The sequence below is a fragment of the Alosa sapidissima genome, chromosome 4, assembly GCF_018492685.1.
Source record: "Alosa sapidissima isolate fAloSap1 chromosome 4, fAloSap1.pri, whole genome shotgun sequence".
Lineage (NCBI taxonomy): Eukaryota > Metazoa > Chordata > Actinopteri > Clupeiformes > Clupeidae > Alosa > Alosa sapidissima.
In genome coordinates, this window is record NC_055960.1 from 28,877,565 (window position 1) to 28,897,781 (window position 20,217).

The 20,217-nt window shown below is 46.4% G+C and overlaps 1 protein-coding gene across 1 annotated transcript in view; it reads left to right on the forward strand.

The window, feature by feature from the left end:
• bsnb (bassoon (presynaptic cytomatrix protein) b) overlaps nucleotides 1-20,217 on the forward strand; it is a 73,385-nt gene that overhangs the window by 49,655 nt on the left and 3,513 nt on the right. Inside the window, exons 4-11 of the mRNA XM_042088228.1 lie at nucleotides 2,358-2,813; nucleotides 3,338-9,697; nucleotides 11,168-13,250; nucleotides 13,699-14,726; nucleotides 15,036-15,141; nucleotides 16,111-16,266; nucleotides 16,580-16,640; nucleotides 16,756-16,872. Coding sequence (XP_041944162.1) covers nucleotides 2,358-2,813; nucleotides 3,338-9,697; nucleotides 11,168-13,250; nucleotides 13,699-14,726; nucleotides 15,036-15,141; nucleotides 16,111-16,266; nucleotides 16,580-16,620 — 10,230 coding nt within the window. The 3' untranslated portion in view covers nucleotides 16,621-16,640; nucleotides 16,756-16,872. The remainder of the gene's footprint in view (nucleotides 1-2,357; nucleotides 2,814-3,337; nucleotides 9,698-11,167; nucleotides 13,251-13,698; nucleotides 14,727-15,035; nucleotides 15,142-16,110; nucleotides 16,267-16,579; nucleotides 16,641-16,755; nucleotides 16,873-20,217) is intronic.

The following is a 20,217-nucleotide window of genomic DNA, read 5'->3' on the forward strand; positions in this document are numbered from 1 at the left end:
CTGTGTTCTAAGCGATCGATAACACTTCCCCGCCGTGTCTAATTTGACGTAATCATGTGTGACTGTCAGATGTTTAGTAAGCTTATCAAGTCTACACTTTCTCTTTTTTCATATTTACCTTTTTTGTAATTTCTTCCTTATATATCTTTGTCCCTCTCTTTCACACACACACACACACACACACACAGAGAGAGAGAGAGAGAGAGAGAGAGAGAGAGAGAGAGAGAGAGAGAGACATATACACACTCATAATAGGTTGCCAGGTGTGGGGCTGTGAGCAGTGTGCAGGTTCTGTCTTGCACAATCAGTAGAGCACCCTGAGGACTAGCAGTCTCACTAATGAACACAGCAACACACCAACGGGTGGTGTGTGTGTGTGTGTGAGAGAGAAGAGAGAGAGAGACAAAGACACTGAGAGAGAGAGAGAGCATGTAGGAGATGGAAATATGAAGAGAGGACAGAAAACAGTAATGAAAGGGATGATTAGGCTGTTGTGTCCAACAGAAAATGTCGAACAAAAACGAGTTACTTCTACAATTATATTGTTCTGCAACCAAGTGGCAGTGAACACAAGAAGATTAGAAGGGAGTGGAGAAGGGAGTTTCTGTGTGGAAATGTGTGGATATTTAATTGAATTGTGCTGTGACTATGAGAATGACTACATTATTTGTGGGGGTTAAGAAGATGCAAGCTTATAAATGCAAGCTTATAAATTTGTCCTTGTGATGGCCTGGCTGTCTCACTGTGTCGGTTTGCTGGAGGCCTTTCTAAATATCTCTCACTAACTAACTATCTATCTCTATTAATCTCAATTCTGTGGTAAAAAAGGTTTTTCATGAAGAGATTCAAAACATGTCTCTCCTTGACCAATGTTCAATGAGAAGATTTATCATTGACCTCCTAGACAGTTTTATTTACCGTGCCTATGAGAAGCCAGCTATATTTATACATCTGGCAGGGATATTTTACCCCATTCCCTGCCTTTGATTTTCTATTCCTGAGGGTTTTAGGATTATTTATGCAGCAAAAATATTGTCAGTGCTTGTTTGCGAAGCTAGGGGTCTCTGAGTAGCGCATCACAAGCCACTGATATGACTGTGATTTGATATGATTCTTATGTTCTTTTGATTTTCCAATACATTTGGAAATGGAGCAGTAGATATTTAGGTTCATGAATTGATGTGTTGTGCATGCATCAGGGCATCAAGCCTGAGTGTTTTTTGAATCATCTGTTTTCTCAAATTGAGATGGTATCAAAACAACCTTGAGCTGATCAAGACAAGACAATCTAATTTACAACTAGCTGTTCTAATGTTTAAGATTTCACAACTTCACAATTGATCCCTGACAATTCTGAACACGCAGAACATCACATCTTATAACTTATACTATACTACATACTATAACTTACACAGGAGTGAAAAAGTCCCCTCCTCAAAGATGACCTTGTAATGGAATGGAAGGGCACCATAATTTTTCCTGACCTGTCTTGGCATCAGCTGATATTTTGGAAGCAATGACTCCATCAGCATACTGTGATTGTAATAATGATAAATTACCACAGTAAAATTGCCAAATATACATTTAATGTATTTCACCCTGATGGCAGGCTGATAACTATTCTGTCCGTGTCTGTAACTGATCACTTTCTGATAGTACTGGCTCATCCATATCACTGTTCGCATAAAGGTCAGTGTCAAACAAGTCCCCTTTACACAGAGTCAGCAGGCTGGCTGCATGATAAGTCCTCATTCTTGGCCGACTCCCAAGACTGCTGCTTTCCTTTGACTGCGGCTCATTCCTTTGAAACCTCTATTCTGTTAGAGAACACAGAGATCAAATAAGAAATGAGTGAGTGTAAAGGTGATAACTGATGTTCTCGGGCTGTGTTTTTTCCTAGTGCAAGCAATGCAGAAACTTGGCAATGTTATTGCACAAATTCACCTTGTGTTCTGAGCGAAAATCCGTGAATTTCTTCAATATCTGTTGTGTTTGAGAAGTCACGAATGGGCCTAGAGAATCATACCAAAAGTGATTGCATCAGTGTGAGATACAACTGAGCTTGTTATGTTTTAATTGTCAGGGCCGGAGTCGACACAGCTTGCTAGTAAATTAAACATACCAAACACAATATGGAACCACTGCCATTATTCCATCTGATTTCAAAATTAAATATACCCCAATCAAATTCTATTTTCCCACTATTTCCATTCAAAGCTGAGTAGAGATGCACTTAACTGACATTGAAGGTCCATCAGGGCTTGTTTGTAATATGAAGTCTGTTTATATGGCTTCAATTATATGGGGATTGTTTCAACATGGCTAATAAGATGTGAAATCTCTCTGTTCTGTTTTAGAAAAAAGAATGGCTCTGTCTGACCTGTCAAACTCAGAGAGCCATGTCCGGAGCCTTGGGAGAACCTCCAGCCCCTGTCCCTCAGCCAATGGGATCCCCAGGGCCCCCAGGCCCAACCAATCAGCAGCAACGAGGCCCCGGTCAACAAGCAGGAATAAGGCCCACAGGCCCACAACAGCACAAACCCCCTGGCGCCCAAGTAAGTGGATCTCACACACCGGCAAAGCAGGTGGCCCCTCAGAGTAAGGCTCCGACCCAGCAACAACCCAGCAAAGCTGCACCTGGCCACCCATCACCAAAGGGTCCTGAGACCCGAAAGCAGCAACAACCTGGTGTAAAACCGAAAGTAGAGAAAGAAGGGGTTAAAGCTTCTCCTAAGAAGGGAACTGCAGAGGTCACCAGCATAGTGAAAGAACAAAAGAAACCCAGTGACATGCAGAAGTCTAAACACCATGAAGTGAGTGACTTCTTGTGTCCTGACTGCATGGTCTGCATGGTCATCTTCGGTGTTAGTGGGATACATCTGCAAAGCATGTTGCTGTCATGATTAATAAATAGAAGTGAAATGACAAACATTTTTCAGGATCATCAGTTCAGTTCAGGATCATCAATTCTGTCTATTGATGTCAATTCTATTCCAAATGCAGTCACGTACATCCGCCTAACCTACTTGTTAAGCATGGCTATTGCACTCCCCTCAATTCTCATCCTTCACATATTAGAATCAATGTGGTCTCAAGTCTCATCCCTTCATACTGTATATTAGAATCAGTCATCCCCTAAAACCATTGCTGTAAAGGTTGGTAAGCCTTACAGAATCATATCACCCATACATATCCATCAAATATTGTGCATGCTCTTGTATACATTGTATAAATGTTTCTACTGTTTCTGATGAAAATGGTTTCCCTGTTTTGAATGTTGGCCAATGAAATAGCTGAGAAAGCTCTAAGATGGCTTTTCTTTTCTCTCTCTTTACAGGACTCAAACAAATCTAGTACACAGAGCCTGAGTGATACAGGGTACTCATCAGATGGCATCTCTAGCTCCCAGAGTGAGATCACAGGACTTATCCAAGAGGAAGGGGTGAAACTGAATGAGAGGGGGCAGCCCATCCATCAGAGAAGCCCCCCAAGCCCCTCGGAACTTACCAAGCTAGAGAGTTCCATGAGGCCCCTGTTAGAGTCTAAAACTACCACAGAGCAGAGCAAGGTACAGGAAGCATTGGACAGGGAACAACAGAGACCTGGCTCCCTAACCATTTCAAAGGAGCAGCGCTATGACTCTGACGAAGCTCGTGAGGCATCTTCCGATGAACTCAGCTGCAAACTTCGTCACGACTACGTAGAGGACAGCAGTGAAAGCGGACTCTCGCCACTGCCGGCCCGGCAGAAGAAATCACAGAAAGAAATGACTGATGAGGAGTTCATGAGGAGGCAAATCATGGAAATGAGTGCAGATGAGGAGGAGACAGGGGAAGGCGAAGGCTATGGTCAACAGAAAACGAAAAAGACTCAGAAACAAAGTGGAGATACGGCAAAAGACAAGCGACGACTCACTCAACACTCTAGCAGTTTTGAAGAGGACACCAAAGGTGGTGAAGGTGCCTATGGGGAAAGCGGAGATGGTGTTGTGGCTGGGGGCCTAAGACGTTTCAAGACCATTGAGCTGAACAATACCAATAGCTACAACCGTGACATTGAACTTAACACAGAACATGACCTCAGGGAGCCAGAACTTGAGATGGAAAGCCTGACAGGGTCACCTGAGGAGCGGTCAAGAGGAGAATACTCCTCAACTCTGCCGGCCACGACTCCCAGCTACACCTCAGGCACATCTCCAACATCTGTATCTTCCATGGAGGATGACAGTGATAGCAGTCCTAGCCGAAGGCAAAGGTTAGAGGAGGCCAAACAGCAGAGAAAAGCACGGCATCGCTCCCATGGCCCCCTTTTACCTACCATTGAGGACTCATCTGAGGAGGATGAATTGCGGGAAGAGGAAGAACTCCTTAGAGAGCAAGAGAAAATGAGGGACTTAGAGCAGCAGAGAATTCGCAGCACTGCTAGGAAAACCAAACGCGACAAAGAAGAGCTCAGAGCACAGAGACGGAGAGAGAGGTCCAAGACGCCCCCTAGTAATCTGTCTCCTATTGAGGATGCTTCCCCAACAGAAGAGTTGAGGCAAGCAGCTGAGATGGAGGAACTTCACAGGTCATCCTGCTCCGAATACTCACCCTCAATGGATTCTGAGGCAGAGGGTTTTGAAGTTGGGGGTACAAAGATCTACAAGTCTGGCAACTTGCCCACATTTATGTCTCTCTACTCTCCCACAGAAGCACCCTCTGCAACATCGCCATCTGCAGCAGATAAATCACTGAAAAGTGCTGAGGAGGTTTATGAGGAAATGATGAGGAAGGCAGAAATGATGCAGAAACAACAACACATGCAGCCAGGAAGGCAAGGTCAACAACCAGCAGGCCAGCCACCTAGCAATGTTCAGAGACAGCAGCAAGGATCACCTCAGGTAGGCAGAGACAAACAACATCTAGATACTGAAACAACAGTTTTGACACCAGGCTCAAGTCCGACCCAGATCTCAGCCCCTGTGTCACTGCGTGACCCAAGTGGTGCTGGACGAGGGGCCCCAGGAGTTCAAGCAGCTCAGCAGTATGCTGGCCAGCAGTCCAGAGGTGCACCAACAACTGGTGCCCCTGCAACAGGCCCTCAGGGCAATGTTCGACAACCAGGGGTTGTTGCTGGGATGACGGGTAGAATAGCGGAGATGTCACAGGCCTATGGTGGTCAGAGAGACCCCAGAACTCCTAGTCAGGGAACACCTCAAGGCCAAGCACCTGATGCTGGTGGATCAACTTTGTCATCAAAGGTATTTTCGTATTTTAAAGGTCCCAGTCCCACAGCTTCCCCTTCTGCTTCACCTGCACAGAGTCCCATTCGTTCTCCTGCACCCACTCCACATGGTGGTCCTGCCTCCACAGCACCACCACAGGGGTCCCACATACCACAACGAACTGCAGCTCCACGCCTCTCAAGGCAACAGTCCTCGCAGGATTCACCAGTCAAGACTCCTGAAACCACCAGCCCAGCGAGACCAATGACAGTTAACTCCTCTACCTCTCCTCTGTCCTCACCAACAAAGCGACAGCTGCCGACAGTTCCATCACAGACTCCAGCATCAAGTTCTCCAACATCCCCACAGTCCCACCCTACTTACCACTCTCAATCTGGTTTACAAAGAGCCCAAACTGCAGAAAGAGTTAATGTTGGTATGAGCACAGTAACCACTACAACTTCTTATAGCCGTGGCTCTATGCCTACGGAAAGCATATCACTTTGTCGAATCTCAACTGTTCCAGGGACATCACGAGTGGTGGAACAGAGTCAAATGTCATCAGGTGGTAATGTGGTCGACCTAAGAGCTCCCATGAAGCCTACTCCAATCATCATGACAGATCAGGGCATGGATCTAACATCCCTGGCAACAGATACAAGAAGATATTCCTTTGGCTCAGAGAACACCTCCAATCGCCTCACTGCAGTTCAGCCTTTAATAATGAATCTGAATTCACAGGAGCAAACTCATGTAACAGCAACAACCCCAACAACAGTAAGTGTGACAGTAGCAGCTTCCATGTTCATATCTCAGCCAAAGCAACCTGTGGTATATGGAGACCCCCTTCAGAATCGTGTGGACTTTGGGCAAGGGGTTGGAGCTCCTGTTTGTTTGACTCAGACCAAACCACAAATGCCTGACCCGGCCATCCCAAAAATTGATGCCTGTTTGGAAGACCTAGGCATCCAGCAACAAGAGTTACAAAGGCAGCAACAAAAACTACTACAGCAACAGCAGCTCCTTGAACAGCAGCTCCAGCAACATCAGCATTCAACATCTTTTGCTCGTTATAACTTGGCAAACCAAGTTCAGCCAATATTATTAAAGAAAGACCTGATGGTGAACCAGACTACCAGTGGAAATGTGGTTACTGTCAGTGCCATCCCCAGAGTGTCTCCTCTTCCTCCACAGCCTTCTCCTGGTTCTTCTGGTTCTGCGTCTGCCTCTCCAACACTTCCACATGATATATATGGAGGGGTGGCATTGGAACTGAAAAACAAGCCAACTGTTGTGAATCTCTCAACGGGTAAGCCCCATGTTATGATGGTGCAACTTGATGAAAGTAATGCTTCCCAAGGATCTACAGTGACACAACTTGTGAAACAGGAAGAACCTCCTCCACCACCACCAGCACCTGAAGTTCTTGATCTCACTGGATCACAAATAAAATCGGAAAACCAGATTGCTTGTTGTGATGTTGTCTATAAGCTGCCATTTGCTGGAGGTTGCTCGGGGTCTTTGGTTCAGAGGCCCAAGGTAGGACCCACAGACCAGAATCCCACAGGTGAACTCTCTCAAACACCCCACCCTGTTCCTTCTCAACACCCAGGTTCTGGACAGCATGCTCAACAAGCAGCCTTTCAGCCAGCTGCTGTGCATGGACCAACAAGTGAACAGCAGAAACAATACAATACTTTGCCAGCTCCTGGACGCCTTCAGCCATCAATGTCAGACACTAACTTGGCAGATGCAGGACTTCAGTACTATCAAAGGGCTGATCCAGGTGATCTTGCTGTTGATTTGTCCTCTATGAAGCAGGCATATGAACAGGCATATCTGGGGATTGGAGCACAGTATGGGTCCTACACAGACCTGCGGCACCAAGGAGATGTTGCTGGCCCACCCTTACCCCTTAGACGGTATGGCTCCATGTCCAATATCAATGCAGACTATGGTGGCTACTCTTCTCGTGACATGGCAGGCTTTCAAGAATCAAATCTAGCACAGTACAGTGCTACCACTGCCAGGGAGATTGGTAGGATGTGCGCTGCTCTTAATTCCATGGATCAGTTTGGTGGCCGTTATGCCAATAATCCTGAACTTCTCCAGTATGCTGCTAGAACAGGAGGAGGCCCAATGGGTAGACTCAATCTTCAACAAGGTTTAGCATCTATCAGAGCCAATCTGTTGTATGGTCTTGATGGTAGGCCCACTGTCCAAGGACAAACACTTACCAACCTTATCAATGCCAGACAAGCAAGCCTAAGGGCACTATATCCAACTGCCATGAGGGGACCTGATGGCATGACATATTCCACTATCAATACCCCCATAGCCTCCACGTTGCCAATCACTACCCAGCCTGCCTCTGTTATACGACCTATGGTACAAGGAGTGTACAGACCATATCCTCCAACCAATGTGACTGCTGTACCCTTGGCTAGCCTCACCAGGTTGCCTCAAGTGACTCCAAGGATGCCTATGTCTTCACAAGGTCCTTATAGATATCCAACTCCAACTCCAAATCGTTACCCAACAACGATCCCTCCTCCTGTAAGCATCCCAGGGCCAAGTACACCCACTCAAGAAGCACCTATGTACCTTGGAAAGCCTTCAGTGGCTGGCCCTGTGAACACTCCCTCTACAGGTCCAGCTACCCAACCTGTCACACATTTGACCTACACCAGTGGAATGTCAGCTCAATCTGTTGTACCACCTGCTCACCAATTGGTTCCCCCACCTCACTTCCCCCAGGAGATTCCTCCAGCACAACCTCAAGTTCAATCTCAAGGGTCTCAGCAAATACCATCACAAGTTCAATCTCAAATGGTCACTCAGATGCAAGGTCAAGATCTCTCCCAGATTCAGCAAACACAGGCATTAGGGCAGACTCAGCCACAAACGATCTCTCGAGTATTGCCAGACACCGCATCAGACACAACTATCACAACTAGTGATAATGGTGAGAAAGATAAGGAAGATGACCGTATGAAGCAGCAACAAGACCAAATGTTGAATCTGGAGAGAGAGCGCATTGAGCTGGAGAAGCTTAGACAGCTGCGGTTGCATGAAGAGCTGGAAAGGGATCGTCTTGAGCTTCAGCGTCACAGAGAGAAAGAGCAACTGATTGTGCAACGGGAAATCCAGGAACTGCAAAGCCTGAAGCACCATGTCCTACAGCAGCAACAAGTGGAGAGGGAAACTCAGCTGGTCATGCAAAGGGAACAACTGGCCCAACAGCGATTTCAGCTGGACCAGATTCAGACTCTGCAGCAGCAACTACAGCAGCAACTGGAGGAACAGAAAAGACAGAAAACTGTAGCAGTAGAGGCAGCCGCAGCTGCAGCAGCAGCCGAAGCCGCCGCAGCATCTGCTGCTGCTGCAGCTGCAGCCACCACTGCTCAAGGAGCCATACAGGGCGTTATGGTTGGTGGACAGTTTTGGCAGCCCTGCGTGGATGGCCAGTCAGTGCAAGCTGTGATTGCCTCAAGGTCTATTCCAAGCTCTGCCTCTGAGATGTCTCTTAAGAACAGTGAGGATGTTGGGGATGGAAAGGTAATGAGGAAGCAGAATTCAATGCCACGACTGAGAGATGGCTCGGAGGAGGAGCCTGTTAGGAGAATCGCTGACTGTAGTGTTCAGACAGATGACGAGGATGGTGAAGACAGGTACATGTCGAGACGTAGGAGAACCAGGCGCAATGTCGACTGTAGTGTCCAGACAGATGAGGAGGACCAGGGAGAGATGGAGCAACCTGTCCGACGCAGGAGATCACGGATTACCAAGCACTCTGACTCAAGCACTGAAAACAAGGGCGATGCCACATCTAGAGTCACCTCGAGCATTGCTATCCAAACAACCAATGACTCCTCATGCCAGACTGAACCAGACCAGCTGGGCAGAGTCTCACCTGCAATTCATATAACCATGGCAGAGACATCAAAGGTAGAGCTTTTACACTACATCTCTGCCCCAGAGAGGACTCAGAAAGGAGAAAGCTTGGCCTGCCAAACTGATCCTGAAGCCCAGTCCCAGGGTGTGGTAGCGCCACAGCTAAGTGTTCCCACTACTGTCAGTCCATATACTACTAGTCTGCAAATGGTTGGTTCCACCCAATCCAAATTTGAAAGGAGGAAACCAGATCCACTGGACATTGGCTACCAGCAGCAAACCCAGCAGCAGAACGAGTCCCCATCCCGCCAACCTCCCAAGTCCCCACAGGTACTATACTCTCCTGTGTCCCCGCTGTCTCCACATCGTATGCTGGAGACCACCTTTGCTTCCAGTGAAAAACTCAATAAGGCCCATGTAACGCCACAGCAGAAAGCTTTCACTGCTGAGTCCCCTCAGAAGCACCAGTCTCTCCCAAGGCCCATAAAGAGCGTGCAGCGCTCCATGTCCGACCCCAAGCCCCTCAGCCCCACCTCAGAAGACCCTTCCAAGACCAGGTTCTCCATGTACTCAAATCAAACTCTCCCCAGCAATCAGGTGAGTGGGCATTATCAACCATCTTACCTATGAGCTTTTCAACATTACGTAATATCATTGCATTTACTTAGTATGTGTACCCTTAACACATTGAGAAAAATAAGAAGTGAAAAACTATGGTAGAGATATTTCATAAATGAAAACAAATCAGAGGCCCTTAAGTAAATGGTATTTGAAAGGAAAACTAATTTAGCATACATACACCACATACAATCTTAAACGGGGTGGCAGCTATTTTGCTCAGCGTTTCAGTTACTGTTATATTTATTCTGCCCTCCAGTATATTCCCACTTCTTCTAAAGTGGTGTAATTCTCAGCAATTCATTTATCACACTTTCATGGGATTTTTTTAAAAAACATTTTTCTTTACATTCCCATTCTGTTTTATCTGACACTCACTCACGCATACACACACACACACACACACACACACACACACACACACACACACACACACACACACACATACACACACACACACACACACCATGTGCTTCTCTGGCAAAGCCTCTAACACGGCCAGAGGGAGACACAATGTGTGGGCTTCCTGGTGCTGCCCTGCTGTCTCTGGGCATGTTCAGCAGCTGGTCTGAGTGTATTCTCAGTCTTCAGCACTCAGTATACTGTCAGAGCAGAGCATGGGAAGCACAGAGCCTCATTTACATTAGAAATGGAAGTGAAAAGAAGAAAGGGGAAGGACATATTGGTTATATTTTTGTACAGCTATTTTTCACTAGTCGTCAGTGACAGTCACTGAAATTCCTTTGTGGATATTTTCTGCCATGGGTCCACGCGTATCTTGAGTTTAGTAAGTAGCATCAGTGTATTTCTATATGTATTTGTGTCATGCCATGCATGTTTACTTTTTTATATTCTTGGCACGTATTTTAGACATAATTTGGAAATGGGGACATTTTGACAAAACAGTCACAGTGAGGTCGACTTTGATTGATGTTAAATTCTGATGGTTTGATGTAGAGGAAAGGGATGCATTTACATGTACATATCATGAAGTAAGATAGACAGACATTTGTCTGTCATTAAACTGATAAGCCTCAATGCTGTTGTGTGGATACATACTGTAACAAATTATTTTCTACCAATCCCTGTTACTAATTTGTAACTGTTAAATTCAATGGAAATTATATAGTATTGGAGTATTGGAAAAGTAACTGCCAGTGATCAGATCAATAACCTTTTGAGGTATCACAGTTGTTCATTGTGCAGTAGTTGTGTAATTTAGTGCATATTGTGTAGTTTTATGATTACTTTACCAGTTTTAATGGATATGTTGATATCAATTCAGCTCACTAGAGACAGCATTTGTATAGCACACCACACCACAAATTATAATTATTAAACTTTATCAAATGGTTTAACATTATCAAACTATCTTTCCATTTTTCATAGAGCTTGATGTTCATGCTAGTGTGCTAATTTAATAGTCCACCCTCTCTTAACGTTCTCCAGATGGCCACCCTGCAGCAGCAGCAGCAGAATTCGCTGATGAGGAAGGTGAAGAGAACTCTTCCCAGCCCTCCCCCAGATGAGTCTCCACTCCCTATAGTCACCCCTGCCATGTCCCAGATGTACAGCTCTCCAGGTATGCCACAGAGGGTCCTGCCAAGGCCAGCCCAGGGCGTCACCAAGGCAGGTCTTCTGCACGAGCTGAAGGCTGTGGAACAGGAGTCCTCCAAGCTCCGCAAGCAGCAGGCCGAGCTAGAGGAGGAGGAGAAGGAGATCGACGCTAAGCTGAGGTATCTGGAACTAGGCATCAACCAGCGCAAGGAGACGCGGGTCAAGGAGAGAGAGAGGAGAGAAGCCTACTTAAGATCCATGGGAGATCTGCGAGACTACATGTCTGACAGTGAGCTCAACAGCCTGCAGCTGAGTAACCTCGCAGCTATGACAGGAGCCTATGAAGGCAACGGACTCCTGTCGCGGCCCAGCACTGCACCAATGAACCAGTACACCGCTGACTTGAGTGCAGCTTCTCAGTATCCCCCAACTTCCTCATTTGGAACATTCCCTTACTCACAAAGCCAATCTACAGCCTCGCAGCAACCCTCTGGAGGATATCATCAGATTGGCTTCCAGCCCCCACAGTACCCAGCAGCTTCACAGCCTCAGCCAGGAACCTTCCAGCCGCATCCACAACCCTCAACCTACCAGGCCCCAGGATCCTTCCCTTCCCACAGCTATGGTCAGTCCACCTATCAGCCGGACCTGACAAGCCACACAGGTTTCCAACCTCCAGGTTCATCGCAGACTCTGCCCTACCCAAGCCAAAGCATGTCTTTCCAGCCCACTGGAGATATGCTGACAGTTCACCAAAGGCCACGGCAGACCTCGCTGGCTGACCTCGAGCAGAAGCTACCCACTAACTACGAGGTCATTAGTAATCCTGCGGTTTCTGTGGCCTCCTCAGTTCAGGACACTGGCTTCAGTGGAGCCTATGTGTCCACAACCATGTCCAACACCTATGGGCAGTATAGGACCCCTGAGCAGACCCTATCTGATCGCATCCCGAGTCCTACATCTGCATATGGAACGGACGGTCTCTACACTACTAACCTGGAACAGAACATCCCCAGAAACTATGTCATGATCGATGATATCAGTGAACTGACAAAAGCAGAGAACATGGGGCCCGCTGTTGACAGCCTTGGGCATCCTACAACTGGCCGTTATGGCAGTGAGAATGGCCCATCCGCACGGGGAGGTGGTTACGTTGAGGAGTATGATGAATATGGGAGGCCCAAGGGCACCACTGGATACCATCAGCAAGGTGCAGTGGACAGCCATGGCAGACCGAGCACCACTTCAAGTTCCTCCTACTACTACGATGATTATAACAAACACTCTTCAAGTCGCGGGGGATCTCAGAGGCACCCAACCAAAAGTCTGGGCCCTGCTGTGGTGTCCTCCAAGCGCAGCAAACACCGGAAGCAAGGAATGGAACAAAAAGTGTCCAAGTTTTCACCGATTGAAGAAGCAAGGGATGTGGAGTCTGATCTTGCCTCCTATCCCATGACCACCACGTCTGGTGGTACTGGAACTGGAAGAACCAAAAAGATCCAGGAAGACTCTTATGGTTTCAAAAAGAGTGTGTATGATGATCAGAAATATTACGGCTCCAGCCGAGAGGCCCTGGAAGAGGAGGAGCGCATGTACGGCTCAGGGAGATCCAGGTCTACGGGTTACGGCATGGACAAGATCTCCTCCCGTGACTCGAGTGGCTACAGGAGCAAGTCCTACGAGAGAGACATGATGGAACGCAGCCAGAGGGGTGCAGGCCGCACTGGGCGCACCGCGATGCGCCCTCAAAACTCTGAGGAGGAGAGTCCACTCAGCCCTGTCGGAAAACCAATGGGCATCGGGCGAGGCACGGTTGGGGTTGATCCGCACGATGTAAGGAACCAGTATGGCTCCACTCACTCCTTACCGGATGTGCAAGACCACCACATGAAGGATATACCAAGGAGCCATGTCTACAAACCAGATGACCCTTACCTTGTAGATGACATGCACTGTGCCGTGTCGGACAGTGAAGGTAACTGGTGCTGAATCACTGCTGCCTCGTCGTATGCATGCATTTTCTTCTCTCGAGAGGTGCACGTGTGCATGTTTCAAAAACAGTGGGACTCTAGATGTTTTTTTTATTATTGTTTGCTGGGGATTTGACGCCCAGTGAATTACACCACTTTTGCCTACATTTGTTTTTGCATGTTGCATGCGTGGCTTGGTATGTCTATGATGCATTTGCATTTTTGTACTTTTTGTTCATTTTTGTTTGTGTTTTTTGCCCTGTGTTATGTTCCACTGATGATTTGAAGAGTGTTCTTTTGCGTTGAAAGACTGCATGTTTTGATTTCTGGACATGCCCATCTGCTGTGGAATCCGCATGGCTTGTGTTTGCATGCTTCTCCGTCCTGATGTTGGCAATTGCCACTGTTTCACATAACAAACTGACCATTCTTTTTGATTTTCCAAAAAAAAAGCCTATCATTTGGGTCAGGAAGAGACAGACTGGTTTGAGAAGCCACGAGAGGCTCGGAGTAGCCGCTCTCGTCATCACGAAGGAGGAGGCCACACTTCTGCGAGCCGCAGAGGCAATGTGAAGCACACCTATCATGACTACGACGAGCCGCCTGAGGAGGACCTGTGGCCTGTGGATGAGTACGGACAGCCACGGCAACCTACATCCACGTCCTCACGGGAACACCGTCACCACGGCAGCAGCAGTTCCGGAAGGCACTCATCCCGGCATTCCTCTGAGGAACCCCGCTCCTCCCGTTCCTCACGCTCGCACCCTAAGGATCCATCCGCTCGATCCGGAGAAGGCCGTGGAACATCTGGAGGCCAGAGGAGAGGTGACTCGCGATCTTCCCAGGGCGGCTACCGAGACTCCGAGCACTCCAGAGACCCGGGTCACCACCACAGCTCCGGGGGTCAGAGGGGGCAGCGACCGCCCGGCTCATCCCGAAGAGGGGATCCAGACTCCAGGCAGCAGCAGCAGCAGCAGCAGCAGCAGCCACAGCAGCAGGGTCCTGCGGGACAGCAGCCGCAGCAGCAAGGACAGCAGCAGCAGCAGCAGCAGCAGCAGCAGCAGCGCTCCACCGCAGGACAGCAGCAGACAGGACGACAGCCAGGGAGTCAGCCATCAGAGCCCAGTCAGCAGCACCCAGGCCAGCAGCACCCGGGCCAGCAGCACCCGGGCCAGCAGCACCCGGGCCAGCAACACCCGGGCCAGCAGCACCCAGGCCAGCAACACCCAGGCCAGCAGCCACCGAGCCAGCAGACACGCGGTCAGCAGCAGCAGCAACAACAACAACAACAACCACATCATCATCAACAACCACATCAACAACAACAGCAGCAACCGATGTCCACAGTGGATGCCCCAACCACCACAGCGGCCACTGCAGGTCCCGCCGCTGCTCAGCAGCAAGCCAAACCGGGCCCGACTGGACCAACACAAGGACCCCCCCAGCCAGCAGGACCAGCCGCAGGCCTGCCACCAGCAGCGGTCAGTCTACTCTACTATTTATCCCCTTAAATGAACATGACAACTTGTTTATTTGCCATCTACCCCAGAGTTAGATAAGAGGATACATACTGTACCCTTTTGTTCTCTGTGTGAGCAACAACCCAGTCTGACACTGTTAGCTAAGCATAATTTACTGTTACTCGGTCTGAAATGGCATTATTTCCATCAGTACTTCCATCAGTTTAAAAAAATGCCTCAGAACAAAGAGAGTGTACTTTTGTTCAATGCTGTCAGATACTAGACCAAGTAGATCTAATGAAATAATTTCTCTCATGTTTTGGGAGACAGGCGAAGCCAGCAGCTGCTGCTACACCTCCCCCTGCGACAGCCATAGGGGCCAAAGCAGCCCCAGGCCAGGCTGCCAAACCACCTCAGATTCCTCCGACTGGAATTGGTGAGAACTGCGTTTACCTTCCTTTCAGACTTTTCACTCAAATAGACCCTTTCAAGAGAGTTATTCCATTATCAGCATCATAGTTGGCCCCACAAGGCTTCCGTTTTAACATTCCTTATTATACGGCTCTTCACAATGCTAGTAGAACGCTCCATTGACTTGAATGGGATTTCCCAACGTCCTACGGTAAAATAAATTCATGTAATTACCGCTGCAAACATATAATTACCGCTGTCAATGGCAACGGGTTTTGTGCTTCTGATACGTCTTTCGTATCACTACGCAAGGACTGGAACTTCATTCAAGCATGAAAGCAGACGGTTGATCAGCCGTGTTCTAAAGAATGTTTGAATCAAGTTCAGCAGCGTGTGTTGTTGCGAACTATTTGTTTTTCAGCAAATGCCACGATGAACGGTAACAAATAGGCTAGACTATGTCGGCTAAAGTCATATCGTGGGGAGTTTATTATTTCGTTTTGGCAAGTAGCCGTATAATAAGCGGGATAATGTATAGAACGCCGGTCATTATGGGAAAATAAGTCCCTTCAGGGCGAAACAAGTCCGGTTCGCCCTGTCGGGACTTATTTTCCCAATAATGACCGGCGTTCTATACATTATCCCTTACTTAATGTAGAGGAAGTAAATTGGGAACCAAATAAAACGTTCAAGCATTGTTTTTGTTTTTATTGTTGAAAGGGTCTATAGTTAGATACGCCATATGCAATAAAATGCCCTTGCACGCTACAATGCTTGTTGACCATCTATCTCCATTTACTCTGTTGTCATTCCTTTTATTTATTTAATTCTAATATTTAATATTGTTATTGTATTATTTCATATTTAATATTTTTTTTTTTATTTAAATATTGAAAACATTTGAGGATTAAGGATTGGGTCCCCTTCTGATGCCACTGTGAGTGAAACAGCATATTGTGTGTATCTCAGAGGTGTTGTGCTCTCATTCTCACAGGCTCTAAAGCAGCACCGAGGCCCGGGGGGATAGGGAGTGCGGCGCCCGGGGGCATAGGGAGTGCGGCACCTGGACAGCCCCCAGCGGAGGGGGACAACGTTCTCACCAAAATCCTGCAGGGAGGGGCAGCGGAGCAGGCGGGAAAACTGGGAGATGGTAATATTCAGAACAAACCCATTAGAATCACACTATGCTAAGGTTTTTTTTTGCATTCTTGTGTACACACTGATTTTTGTTGAATTGTTGGTATGTGTTTTTTTTTTCCATAGAAACGTCTTATTTAATTTATTACGTTCTCATTTGTATTAAATATTATGATTTACACTGAGCGAGGTTGTTACATGGATACCGTCGATAGTCACTGGGCAGATGACCAAGAGAACATCAGAACATCACAGCAGTTTAATCTCCTCTCTGTTTTCCTCTCTCTGCCTTATCTCTCCGTCTTTATTACTCCAATCTCTCACAGCTGTGTCTGCTCTGGGGAAGAAGTTCACCTCATTTTGGTGAGCTGAGCTGCTGAGGGGAAGGTAAGAACTAATGAGATCACACATGCGGCCACCAAGAGCATTGTTTATTGTTTCTTGTTTATCTCTTTGGCGATAAGGTTAGTGACAGTAATCTTGTTTTTTTTTTCTTTTGTAGGGTGAAGACAGGGAGAAATATATTCGGATTAGTACTGGAAAAAATGAAATGGAACTGTTTTTATTATTTATCATTTAATATGACATTACTGGAAAGGAGGATACCGAAGTGTTTTTGGTAAGTACACATCAGCTTCTTACGTATTTAAGACTGTATCTGTTTTCGTATATTTAGTAGAGAATATTCCATAGAAGTATTTAGATTAAACTCTAAAGTACTCCAGGAAATATGAGGGAACAAGACATGTAATACTGTAAATATCTCCGTGCACCATTTACATTTGATTACCTTTCTGTCCACGTAATGAGAGAGCCTGAGGTAAATTGATGACTCATTCATAGCTTAGTGGCAACATTTATCCCTGACATAAGTGCTTTTTGGGTCCTCTGGCTCACCGTCCTCACTGGTGCGACCCTGAGGGCAGCTGTGCCGTGTCAGCAGCGTGCTGCCTATGGGGCCGTTGCTTTCACTAAACAGCACTCGAGAGAAGTGTGTGGACCGGCCTGTCTTTGGTGGAGCAGCCAAGCGTTGGACGGCACTAAGCAGGGTCTGAATGCACGCAGAGACCCGCAGAGAGGAGCTGATGAGAGAGGATGGCTGTCAGCAAAGCCTTTGCTCTGTGTGCACAAAGGGAACACAGTATAGAGTTGAGTGTGTCCAGACCTATATATATATATATATATATATACATTCAATGGTCCAGACCAGCAGAGAAAGCTATGAGGAGCTGTGTGGGCAGTTATAGGCGTACTAGGATTGTTGCATCTATGGCATACTTGATAGTATTATATCAGTAGTTTCTATAATCATCCTATGAAACCGTTTTGGATCAAAAGCATGGATGAGCTGGTTACCATTTTGTGAAGTCATTCCTCCAGGTCTGTTACACACTGTGAATATGCTGTCATGTTGCATCCCTCGTCATCATGGTCTTGCTTGTGTTACTACTGGTATTATATAACTGTATTATTATGTTGTTATATGACTATATTAGTATATCTTATTGTGTTCTCGCTCACCCTACAGACCTACACACACGATACCTTTGCTATCATGGTGTCGTGTTGACTTAGATTATGAGTATAATAAACACCAGCATTACACATGTTGGGGAAGAATGTATATGGCTTTTCCTGGTCATGTTAGTAACACGCCTCAAAATGTCATATGTAGACTGAGTCATTGTGTTTCCTTGTGCCATTAGCTGTCATGCATACAACTGCCAGTGGAATTATCATCGCTTGTATTCACATGACCACCTGACAATGACATCATCATCAGAGTCGGTCAGCGATCGCAGGCGGTCATTCTTTATTGGATCTTTACAGCTTGTCATGTGGTGATTCACCAGTTTGAATTCGCTTAGAGTGCTGAGCTTCCACTGAACAATAATCTAGAACTCAGTTCACAGAGAGTTCACTGTACAGCATCCCTGATCCAGGGTTCACTTCCTCCTGCCCATACAGGGTGGAAGGTCAAAGGTCAGCCCTTTGATCACATGACCTCTTCTGGCTGGAGGGGTTTACCCTTTCACTCCAGTCGAGAAAGTGGGTTAGCCAGAGAAGTCTATAATTAGCAAGCAGATCAGTGTACTAACTGAGGCATTAACATCCTGCCAAGGCCACACTCACATGGGACTTAGAATATGATGAGTCATTATGAAAAAAACACCTCTAAAGCACAATATAGTCAGTAGAACACAATATAGAGGTGGATCACTGGGGCTTTGGGGGATTGGTGGGATGGAAAATACGGGACACATAAGACTGTGGGATTAAATAGAGGTAAATAAGAGAAGCCTTCGATATACAGTGGCACAATCAGAACAGATTGAGAGTTAAAGGCTGACGAGCCCAGCCCTGTTCCTGTGTCCAGTCCTTCTGTGTGCGCACGGCCGGAGTGTGACGTGCTGTGTGACTGTGGGTGTCTGCCGGCACCTCGTTTGGGCGAGTGTGTGGGGGGATTCTGGGTGGGGATCGGGAGATAAAACAGCTCAGGCCCTCTTAGGGCAGCCTACTCAACCTTGCGGATTATAGCCAATCCCAGCACAACGCTCTTTGGGCGGGGCCGTGGTCATGAGATCATAGAGAGGGGTGTGGTCATGGGGACAGCGTGCAAAAAGACAAAGAGAATGGAGCTGATTGCTCTGGCGTCGGCATGACAACCCCAACCCAGAGTTGGGGAAAGATGCAATATTGGAGCATTTGACCTTGAGTGGAAATGACTATTTGCACTGACATTTAGCAGAGGATACTTTCTGCCATGGAAAGGTTATTTTTCAGAAGAAATATTTCACAAGAACAAATTTGTTTTGAAGTTGTGGCATTTTCCTCAAAATTCAAATTTTGTCATTACAAGTAAATTGTAGCTTTGCTTTATCACTGAAAAGCAATTAATATCATTGTGTTGATGCTGCTGAAGAGTGAGCTTTTGTGATGAAATACAATTCTGCCCTCTAGTGTCAATGAGAGTAACACCACCCTTGCTCATCAAACCAACATGAACTTGAGATATATATTTGCATTCATACTGAAAATGGACATCTGTATAATTTCTATGTGAGAGTTATTAAATGGAGTTACATCTCAATATTAGTTGATGTAGTTTATGCCAAGAAAATAATGTTTTTTAAACTTTGCTTATTAGGTTGGTAGGTCTCTTATGGCACAGACCTACCAACAGTAATCTTAGAAGGAGATTTTTCTCTTGTCTATCCAGCAAGAAGGGAAACATTGGCACTGTACTGCTTTATAATTATGTTGACCACAGATTCCATTTCAGGCATTTTTAAATCTTAAAATATAGTCACTGAGAAATTGACAACCGTAGGGAATTGGTCCAGGGATCCAAGAACATTCATGATTTATTCATTTTGTTACATTACTACTGCAATAAAGTACAGAATGCTCATGCTTCTGTACAGAATCCTCAATTTGATGTGTTGCTGATGTATTGCACATTTATACTGTGTTATGTTTTCTATATGTAAACAGTTACATATGCTCATAAATTTATGTCCCTGTGGTTAGGAGGCACCAGGATATCTTTATAGGCTACGAAAATATCAGCTTACATTGTAAATATGTGTAGTTTCTGCACACCAGGCAGTGTTTAAACATCCTGACTGCATTAAATTAAACCAAAACAAATCAAATTCAGTGAATCAGTGACATTTTCTGGCACAAGACATTTTAATTTAAGCTTTCCACTTTGAAGTTGGGGTCTAAGGGTTGTGTCCTTCACGTTTCCCATTCTGAGAACTGTATGCTCAGGTTTGTCTCTGAATGCGATGTTGTCCTCTCGTGCAAGACTGTGGTATGCGTATAATGAGACAGAGAGCACGTTCTGTCAGAGAGTTTGTTGAGATCAATCATTAGATGGAGAAAAGCACATCTAACACTGTCTGGACCTGTTGTTCAGCTGTCACCGCACTGAAATGAGCCACTGCCATGCTGTCTGCCA